The 10,202-nt window shown below is 56.5% G+C and overlaps 1 protein-coding gene across 1 annotated transcript; it reads right to left on the reverse strand.

Annotated features, from left to right (window-relative positions):
• Positions 1-364: 364 nt before the first annotated feature.
• Positions 365-5,121, reverse strand: Neurod2 (neuronal differentiation 2). Its single transcript, XM_021177981.2, has 3 exons — positions 5,044-5,121; positions 4,397-4,733; positions 365-3,310 (listed from the first exon to the last, which is right to left on the reverse strand). Exon 3 carries the CDS (start codon positions 3,303-3,305, stop codon positions 2,154-2,156), a length of 1,152 nt encoding a protein of 383 aa, XP_021033640.1. The 5' UTR covers positions 3,306-3,310; positions 4,397-4,733; positions 5,044-5,121; the 3' UTR covers positions 365-2,153.
• Between the last annotated feature and the right edge of the window lie 5,081 nt (positions 5,122-10,202).

The raw sequence follows: 10,202 nt of genomic DNA on the forward strand, positions 1-10,202 counted from the left end.
GGAAAGATGTTTTGTTTTCAGAGAAGATCTCTAGGTGTTTGGGGGAGCTGGATGGATGCAAGTAGAACGCAGGGGTGCTTTGTGCTGGGTGCCTATGTAAACCTGGGTGGGGCCTAGGAAAGGCAGCGAGTGTGACTGTTCATGAGCCCACTGTGGTGAATGAGTGTGTGAGTGTGTGTGTGTGTGTGTGTGTGTGTGTGTGTGTGTATGTAGGTCTTGCAGTGTGGAAACCCCACCCAGGAAAGCCCTCAGTTATTTTCTTAAGCTTCTGAGCGTCATTCATTCGACATATCCTCAATCACTCCAGCCCCAGATCTGTCCTTGCCCCCACCCATAAAAGGAGGCCACTGTGAGAAAGCGGGTCTGCTTTGCATCTCATTTACATAAATATTTATTAATCGTCATTAAACTCAACAGAAACACGCAATGCACTTCGGGTGTCCGACAGGAGTTTCATCTTCGCTACAAGAGGAAGGTAAAATTGCGTGTGTGGGGTGTGTCGCCTGTGGGTTTGCGTTTTTTGCATCGTGTGTTTGGGTGCCTGGTTCCCTGCCTCCGGTGTGTGTGGGGGGGGCTTCACCTGTTGCCTCTTGCGAGGGGAACCTCCAGAGGAGCCCTCAGTTCTCCCAGCTCACTGGATGACAAAAGTCAGGAGGAGCCTAGAACCGAAACACAAAACAAAACAAAAAACAAAAGCAACAACAACCCCCCCAAAACAAACAAACAAACAAACAAAAACCCAAAACAACCCTCTCCAGCCACCAGAAATCACCAGGAGCTTGGCGCCCACGGAGGCACAGTCTGGACAAGGGTAAGGCTATTCCCACGTCTGGGCTCCTCCACCTTACCCCAAGAGGGGACGGACCAGAGTGCCTATAGAGAGGAGGTACCAGTAGACAGCTCCTTCTGTCCCCGGACGCCCGGAGCCTGCGTGTGCGTGCGGTGTGGGGTGTGTGTGTGTGTGTGTGTGTGTATGTGTGTATGTGTGTGTGTGTGTGTGTGCGCCCGCGCGCGTGTGTGTGCGTGTGTGGTGTCTCTCATGCAAACCCTCCCTCCCCAAACCGACCCCCCCCTAACAGTTTGCCATTCCATACAAATTTGGAAACAGGTTTTTAGAAAACAGTATGACGCACAACGGGGCAGGGCGGGAGGAGGGCAGTGGCACTGGGGTTCCAAATCTCCGAGTCATTGATTGTAAGAAACTGGGGGGAGGGGCGGCGCGGGCCCCCACTTCACCAAAGTGCACAGATCCGCGCGTGGGCGGGGCAGCCAGCAGACCCGAGGAGCACCCGGGTCGGGCTGCTAGGCTCAGTCAGAACCTCCTTGCATAGATATTTGTGTCTTTTTAAAAATTATTATTGGTAGTATTTTTTATTATTATTATTTGCCTTTTATTGCTTCTAAAAGTTCTTAATGCGTTTTCTCTCCGATCCGGACTCTGAGTTCGGCCTCCGTTGCCTCTCAGTTTTTTTTTTTTCCTTTTTCTTTCTTTTTTTTTTTCCTTTTGTATGTTTGTTTGTTTTTTTTTAAAAAGGGAAAAGGAAAAATGGTTCTAGTTACAAATTGGCTTGGCCTCCCTCTCTCTTTCCTCTCAATCCACATCCCCTCCCACCAAAATAAAAATTAAAAAACGCGGAGATTCGTGTTAGGGTGAAGGCGGTTGGGCTCCCTGGCTGTGGCCTCTTCGAGAAGGAAGAGATACCAACTCTTTTCGGCCTGGGAAGCTCTGTGTCTGTTTTGTTTTTGTTTTTTTAAAGTAACTATAAGTGGGGGAGACACTATTCCCGAGACTCAGCAGCCCCTTACCAACTGCCTCTGGCCTGTTGGGAGGTGGGGAGAGAAAACCCAAGTTTGGGAATGTGGAGGAAGTCTCTTGGGAGGGCCTGGCGGGAGATCCCCAGAGATGCTCTCCATGAGAGAAGGGAGGAGGAAGCCCGCTGGGGAGAGAGAGAAGGCGAGTCCCCAGAGGCAAGCGAGGCCCCTGGGACGGGCCACCCACAGGTAAGAGAGCACGCCGCTCTGGAGAGCTGCAGAACCGGCGGCCCGCGCCCCGAGCGCCCGGCGCTGGAGTCGGTGGGAGCCCCTAAACTCGTGAGGCTGGGGCTAAGGGGCCGGACAAAGGCAAAGAAAAAGAAAGGGGTCGGCGCGAGGTCTCAGTTATGGAAAAATGCGTTGAGCTCCTCGTACATGGGGCCCCGATCGTGGTGAAGGTGCATATCGTAAGACAAGAGATTCTCGGAGTGGACGCCCCCGCGCACGGCCGACGAGCCGAAGACCAGCCCGTGGCTCGTGGGACGTGAGCCGGGCAGCGCCGAGTAGTGCATAGAGTAGTGATAGCTCTTCTCGTGATCGGGGGACGAGTCCTGCTTGAGCGAGAAGTTGCCGTTGAGACAGAGCGGGGGGCTGAGTGGGCCCTCGTACTCGGAGCTGTTGTAGTCCGGGCTGGCGCCGCCGCCACCGGCCGCCGCGTACAGCGTCTCGTAGGCGGCGCAGTAGCCGTGGGTCCGCAGGGCGTGCGCCGCGCCTCCGCCCAGGCCGCCGGCCGCCTGGCACTGTGCGCCTGCCAGGCGGGAGCACGGGTACGGGTACGGATGCATGGCGAACGGGCCACCCGAGCCGTGAAAGCGGCCGGCGCCGTCCGCGCCCTGCTCCGTGAGGAAGTTACGAGAGTTGAGCTGCAGGCAGCCGGCCACCAGATTCGTGGTGGGCTGTGACAGCCCCTTGCACAGAGTCTGCACGTAGGACACCAGATCCGGCCGCTTCCCGGAGCGCAAGATCTCCGAGAGAGCCCAGATGTAGTTCTTGGCCAGGCGCAGCGTCTCGATCTTGGACAGCTTCTGCGTCTTGGAGTAGCAGGGCACCACCTTGCGCAGGTTGTCCAGAGCCGCGTTCAGGTCGTGCATGCGGTTGCGCTCCCGCGCGTTGGCCTTCTGTCGCCGCAGCTTGGAGCGCTCCAGACGCGCCTTGGTCATCTTGCGTTTCTTCGGCCCGCGCTTCTTGGGCCGCTCGCCTTCCGCCTCGTCCAGTCCTTCTTCCTCCTCCTCTTCCTCCTCCTCCTCGCCGCCCAGCTCTCCTTCCTCCTTGACCTCAGCCAACGTGGGTTCAGGGATCTCTTCTCCTCCACGAAGAGACACTGGCTTGGCGGCCCGGGCGGGTCCTGGAGCCCCGGACCCGGGAACAGGAGGAGGCTGCGGCGGCGCGTCACCCTTGTCGCTTCTCGGCTCGTCGTCGTCGCCGTCGCCCCAGCTGGCGAACTTGGGCACGTCCGAGAGGAGGCCGGGCTCGCTGAACAGGCGGGTCAGCATGGTGCCTGAGGGCGCCCCGGGGGCGGGGAGACAGACAGCACAGAGTGAGGGGCGCGCCGGGGTCACCACGACCCCACAACCCGCCTCCACCCCCCAAGTCTCCGAGCGCGCTCCAGCTCAGGGGCCCCCGATGCCCACTACGTCCTGCTGCCCCGCCCAGAGCCGGCCCAGCCCTGCCGGGCTGCCAGTGGGGGACCGCGGCCCAGGCCCTCGCCCGAGATCCGGGCTCCTGCTCCGCCCCTGGCCCGGAAGGAAGCTGCTCTCGGCCGGTGTCGGGGTCCCAGAGAGCGTGGCCGGGTGGGGGGTTAAGGGACCAGGTCCATCTTCCCGGGGAGGCGGTGCTCTCGCCGAAAGCCAGCTCTCTCCCGGTGATGGAAAGAAGCTGGGCGGCCGCCGTGGGGACGCTGCCCCGGTTCCTCCTCTCCACGGTCCCGGCCCCTCGGCCTGGCTCCCCAAGCCCTCCGGTGCCTCTCACCCCCAAGCTCCCTAATCCAATTTGCAAGTTGGCCGCGCGCCGCCCCCGGCCGGGCCCCCACCCCCGCAGCCCCAATTCCAGACACCGTCTCCTCTCTAGCTGCTGCGTACGGGTCTCCCCGAGCGGGCTCCGGGTGGCGGGGACTGAAGAAGCCGGGCGTGGGGAGGAGACCCAAAAGCAAACCCTGTTCGTCTCCCTTGCGGTCGGGGACCCTCTTCCCCTCTTCAAACTCCCTCCCTCCCACACGTCTCTACAGATCTCGTTGTATTTTGAGATCCTTGGGGAAAAAATCCAAATTTATTTGTTTGCTTATCTTTTTTGGTGGTGGGAAAAGGTCACAGGTTCCTTCGGGACAGTCATGGGGGGGGGGTCCCATCTTCGCTTCTTCGAGTGCCTCATGACCCTTCCCCCTCAGCCCATCCTAGGCATACCATCTCCCTCCGCAGCCCCTTAAGCTGCGGCCCCAATGGGAGAGAGAACACGGGGCGCCCCCGCTGCCCATCCAGTAAGGGGGTAGGGTCCCAGGAATAGGAGAACTGGGGGGACTTCCATGTCCGAAGCAGCACCCCCCCACACCAATAGCAGGTCAGATCTAGCTCCCTCTCGGACAACTTACCTCAGAGAGGAGTCAAGGGGAGAGGGGAGGGGAGGGGGGAGGGGGCAAGAGAGAGAGGGGGGAGAAGAGGAATCTTCTCGCTTATTTCATTGTTCCCCCATCTTCAGGGAGCGGGGGCAGCGGTTCCTCAAGGCGGCGGGCGCCGGCGTCTTCAGAGCGCCATGCGAGCCGCGGAGCGAGTGTGGCATCTCTACCAGGCGGGGTACCAGCCTCTATGCCAGGCCATATGGGCTTGGCACGTCACGGGCAGCAGCTATCACATGAGAGACGGTGATTGGCATGCGTCTGCATTGGGGGAGAGCCGGCTCCCCCGGGACCCGCCGCCATCTGTCACTCTCTACTCCAAAAAAAAAAAAAAAAATTAAATAAATAAAGGAAATAAATAAATATCTCTGCCGCCCTCCTCTCCCCGCCCAACGCAGGAAAAGCAGAGATTGAGAGGGTGGTGGGAGGATTTGCCCCCCTCAGATATAGAACCCCCCACATGGGAACAATGGGGTGGCAAGTCTGGGAATTGGCGGTTTGTGGTTGCCAGGCCAATTCAGGGCTCTCTCCAGGGTCTTGATCTGTCCATTTCCCTGTCTCCAGGTCCCTAAGGTGGGTCAGGACCAGACCCTGGGGTGTGGAGAAGGGACCTCTGTGCTTACTGCCGCTCCCCAAGAGAATCCCCTCCACCACAAAGGGACAGCTGAGGCTCTTTCCAGGGTGGGTGTGGGGGGCATCCCTGGCCCAAGCCCCATAGGTAGATGCTGGCACCATGCCATTCCTCATCCCTGTCTGCCCCTCCCCCACCCACCCTCACGCACACACAACATATGTGGCTGAACAAAATTCAAACCAAGGGAAAGACAGAGAAAGGGAAAGATTTGCCTCCCTGGGTGTCTGTGCCTCTGCATGGGCGTGTTGTGCGTGTGTGCGTGTGCTTGTGTGTGTGTGTGCGTGTGTGTGTGTGTAGACATGTGTGTCTATCTGTGGAGTCATCACACAGGAGATCTTTCCTTGGGTGTGAGGGGCAAATGTATGGTGGAGTGGGGTGGGGAGGGATTTGGAGATGAGCTATGTGTCCCTATCTGGGTTAAGGTGGGCACAGATCTGGATTCCTAACCCAGAAGCCCTCCTCCTCTTCCTCCTCCTTCTTGAGTCACTGAGGCCTTACCACCCCTGATCCTTGCCAGGTAGGCCGTCCACCAGTGCCTCTCTCTTGGCCTTCTGGTTAAGCTGAAGGAAAGGGTATGGCTGGTTGCAGGCCGCTTAGAGTTCTTAGACGGGACCCAGCATTCTCCCTCTCCGCAGAAAATACAAAAACCACAGAGGTTGACCCCATCAGTCACAGGAGAGGCCAGAGGGGAGAAGACCAGACAGGTGTCTTGCTGAGGGAGGTAGGAAATGGATGCTTTATTTTACAGTTCCCCTCTCAAGGTTCCTATCCTGCCAGACACAGATGCAAATGATACAGGTTAAAGGGAGGACACCCAACCTTCCCACCGGTTCCTCACTCTGTGGTGGAGGAAATGGAAACACACCCCTGTTCAGAGTTAACCTGTGTGAGAGACAAGTACTTGCAGTCAGGGGTAGAGACCCTTGCCCACACTGGACTCAGGCAGGTGCTGTCTTCGGGCCCAAATTTCTTGTCTCTCCCTTGACCTACCTGTGCACACCCAACCTCGGCTCACACATTCAGATGCCAGCCAGCCACATAGCAAGCACAGAACCACGCAGACAAAAGGAAGACCGCACCACATCCCTTAGTCCAAGTGGATGCCCTCTGGTCTTACCTGGAGAACCCTTCTTAAGGGAGTCTTGGGCTGATAAGACAAGAATTCGATGTTCAGACAGAACAAGGTGCTCCACAGAGACACATGCTGGCTTGAAAGGCCTTGAGAAAGTCAGTGTGAAGGTATGAAGCTTGGACACTTGGAGGTCAGGGGCTGAAAGAAGGTCCTAAGGCCAGGCACTTCCTCTTCCTTCCACAGAGGTGGTGTAGGGAAATGGATATAGCTAGGTACCCAGGGGGAGGAGGAGGAGGAGGAAGAGAGCAAGCTGAGACTAGAACCCAGGACCCCTTCACCAACCCAGTTGCCTTGGTGGTCACTAAGGACAAGAAGACCTTTATAGGCTCTGCAACTAGGAAGTTGGAGCCCATCTAAGTCACATAGCCTGACACTGTGGATGGACTCTTGGCAGAGGCAAAAGCAAAACCAGGGGCACTACCGGGTTGGGGGCTGGCTTGCCAGGACACTTCCAGTTTGGGGTATAATTTCAAGGGCATTCATGACTCTGTCTCCTCTAGACCCTGGGCTGTGAGGTGTTTTGAACACACATCCACATACACACACGCGCGCGCACACACACACATGCATGAACACACTCGCGTGCATAATATGAGTTCTGATTCTTGGTCAACTCTGTTCACCTGGTTTTCATCTGGTTTTGTTTTTGAAATAGGGTCTCACTAGGTATTCTTGGCTATCTTGGAAATCACTATGTAGACCAGACTGGCCCCTGAACTCACTTTTGCCTTCAGAGTTCTGGGATTAAAGGCGTGCACTACCACATTGTAAAAGACAATGCTGAATTCTAGACTGGGGATTTAGCTCCAAGGTAGGGTGCTTGCCTCAAGAGCCCAAAGCCCTGGGTTTGAATCTTAGCACAAACAAAGGAACTTTGAGATAGTCTTCTCAGCCTTGGTTTCCCTATCTATAAGTGGTAGTCTGCTTGCTTTATAGGGCTGCTTGCTGGTTGACACTAAGTAGCATGATAGGTTAATGAGTTTAGCATAGGGCCAATAATAAAATACTCTCCCAATACATACCAGCTTTTATTTATTCATTTGTTTAATGTATGAGTGCTCTATTTGCATGTGCACCTACATGCCAGAAGGGGGCATCAGAACCCAGGATAGATGGTTGGGAGTCACTATCTGGTTGCTGGGAATTGAACTCAGGACCTCTGGAAGAACAGCCATCTCTCCAGTCCAACATGTTTTATTATTATTAAGACACCGTGCAGGACAGTGGTGGCTGACACTTTTAGTCCCAACACTGAGGAAGGCAGAGGCAGGAAGATCTCTGTGAATTTGAGGCTACCCTGGTCTACAGAGTGAGTTCCAGGATAGTCAGGGCTACACAGAGAAACCCTCTCTGGAAAAAAACAAAAACAAAAGAAGGACACTTTGGTTTTTTGTTGTTGTTGGTGGTGGTTTTGTTTGTTTGTTTGTTTGTTTTTGAGACAGGGTTTCTCTGTGTATCCCTGGCTGTCCTGGAACTCACTCTGTAGACCAAGCTGGCCTCGAACTCAGAAATCCTCCTGCCTCTGCCTCCCAAGTACTGGGATTAAAGGCGTGCGCCACCATGCCCGGCAAAAGAACACTTTGTAACTTGCTTTATAATATTAATCTCTTGCATATAGCTCATCTCCAATTAGAATGTTTTGTCTACAAAGAATCCAAAAATTTTGTTAAATTAGTAGGTGAATGTATGAATGAGTAAGTGGATGAATGCTTCCTTGACAGAGAAAAATAGCCTCTGCCTCCTCCCCACACCAAAAATTAGGTTAAGCCCACTGGGGTCTGATGGGGTCCTCTGGGTGTGAGGCAGAAGCTTGTCAGAGAGAGGGAACGCGCTGTAGGGCCACCTATCCCTCTATCCCTTGTCTCTCATGTCTGTTCTCTAGATTTAAGTGGCCTCCTTAAGCTCCTATAGGGAAAGGCTTGAGGTAGGGGGCTGGGTGGTCAGGCCTGGGGTACAGAGAACTTGATCCCTCTGGGCCTGTCTCCTGACCCTTCTTTTCTTCCTTCAGAAAAATGGAACAAGTTTTTCTCACTCGACACATTTCAACTTTATTTTTTTTAGAAGATACAATAAAAACCAGGGGGAAACTGGAACAGAGGGAGGTGTGGGATGGGCCTGCCTCAGACATGAGCTCGAAAGAGGTACAACACGTGTGTCCACATACACACAAGCAGGCATTAACACGCTGGGACATGCACGCTCCTCTCTGTACTCAGAGATGCAGTGACGGAGAGAGAGAAAGAGCCAGAAATGGAAGGAAGGAGACGAAAGGAGAAGGACACCCAGAGATGCCATCTGTTCCTCCCTGTGGCATTGGGGGAAGGGAGTTGGTGAGGGGCCTGGTCCCCTCCAGGTCTCTCAGAGGCAAAGGAGAATGGCGGGCACTTCAGCCAGGCCTGGAAGACTTCCATTTCTGCTGCCCACACCTCAGGGTGGGAGCAGGGAGCTGGCCCCCCCCCCAGGAGGTTCCCATGGAGACATAGCCCCATCCCAAGGGAGGCCACAGTCTGGGCACCTAAAATGGCTGCCTCAGAGGGGCAGCGGCCATTTTGTTTCATCTGGGACCTGAGGGGCAGGGGTGAGAGGGCTGAGGTAGGTAAGCATGGGGGAGGAGAGAGAGCAGAGGGTGGTGATGAGGAGGCAGGCCATTCCTGAACAGACTAGGGGAATCTTTCTCAGGGGACAGGAAGAATGTTCTAGAAAACTGCTCTTTCTACACTCCTTGTTGTCCCCCAAATAAATCATTCCTACAGGACTCTAAATGCTCCCCTCCATTCTCACCCTCCGAAGGACAGCTAGCCACCCACCCCAAGCCCCCAAGTGAGACTGGTAGGTGGCCCTTCGAGGAGGGAAATTTGCTCTCCCATCACAACAGGCCTAGGGAGCAGGTGGGTCAGACCCAGGTGCCAACCCCCTGGCTGCTGCCAGCCATGCATCTCTTGGGGCCTCCCTGGCTGGGCAGACAGGTGAGGAGAGGCTGGCCTCCTCCTCCTCCTCCGCCTCCTCCGGTGTGGGGGAAGGGCAGGAGTGGAGACCCTCGAAGTCCTGAGCTTCTGGCAGGCGTCGCGTTGGGGGAGGAGGAGGCAGGAGGGGCCGATGGCACTGCCCAGAGGGCGCCTGCTCCAGCAGTTCGGATGCTCGGATGCTCGGATGCACCGAGCCTGAGAGCACCTGCCACCTCCCCTCTCCCCAGCTCCCTGCCCCACCTCAAGCGCAAAGGACTCTGGGGGAGGGGGACCTGCCGCTTCCTCCTGGCTCCAGGGTGGGCACCTGCCCCGCTGCCCCCTCCCCCGCCCGCCGCAGTGTGCCGGGGAGCGGCGGGCACGCCAGATGGCGTGGCTGAGAATGCGGCGACGTTGCCGGGAGGTGAGGGCTGGCACGGGTGATATGCGGCTGCGTGCCTCGTGGTGCCACTGGGGAGGGGGAGGGGAGGCTGGGGAGGTGTCGTCCCCTCCTCCGGGTGGACCTCCTGTCCTGACCCCAGCTCACTGTCCGGTTCTCCTGCACTTTCCCAGGCCGCGCCCTAGGCTGGGCTTTGGTCCCACCCAGCACTGGGAGGGCCTAGCAGGAGCTGAATAAGTGTCGCGCATCAGACCGCAGCTGCCTCGCGACCGACCGCGACCGAGACAAATGACAGGTGGAAGAGGGGCTAAGTCCTCCAGCCAAGACAGTCGCCTCAGGCTGTACCCTTGCTCTAAAAGTGCGGTGACCTTTGCCCCTATAACCTTTGACCGCTGCACCCTGCTTTTGTGGGAAGAGCTCTTTTCCACATGGGTTCTGGTCTCCCAGTACTCAAATTCATCTTTCTCACCAAGAGGCTCCCCAGACAACTCCTCCGGGGAGCCCTCCCCTTCCTCCTTCAGGGCTGCTCTCCTGTTGGAAGACCCCCCTCTCCCGCTTGTCTTCTGTTTTGTCTCAGTCACCATTTGTGATGTCTTTAGTCTGGGGCTCTCACATCACCCATACTACTTGGCTGTAGAGAGACAGGGGGTAGCGGAGTCATTCGGAGTCTCCTG

The sequence above is a fragment of the Mus caroli genome, chromosome 11, assembly GCF_900094665.2.
Source record: "Mus caroli chromosome 11, CAROLI_EIJ_v1.1, whole genome shotgun sequence".
Taxonomy (NCBI): Eukaryota; Metazoa; Chordata; class Mammalia; order Rodentia; family Muridae; genus Mus; species Mus caroli.

Coding starts and splice junctions, on each gene's coding strand:
- Neurod2 (XM_021177981.2), bottom strand. CDS start 3,305: ATGCTGACCCGCCTGTTCAGCGAGCCCGGCCTCCTCTCGGACGTGCCC.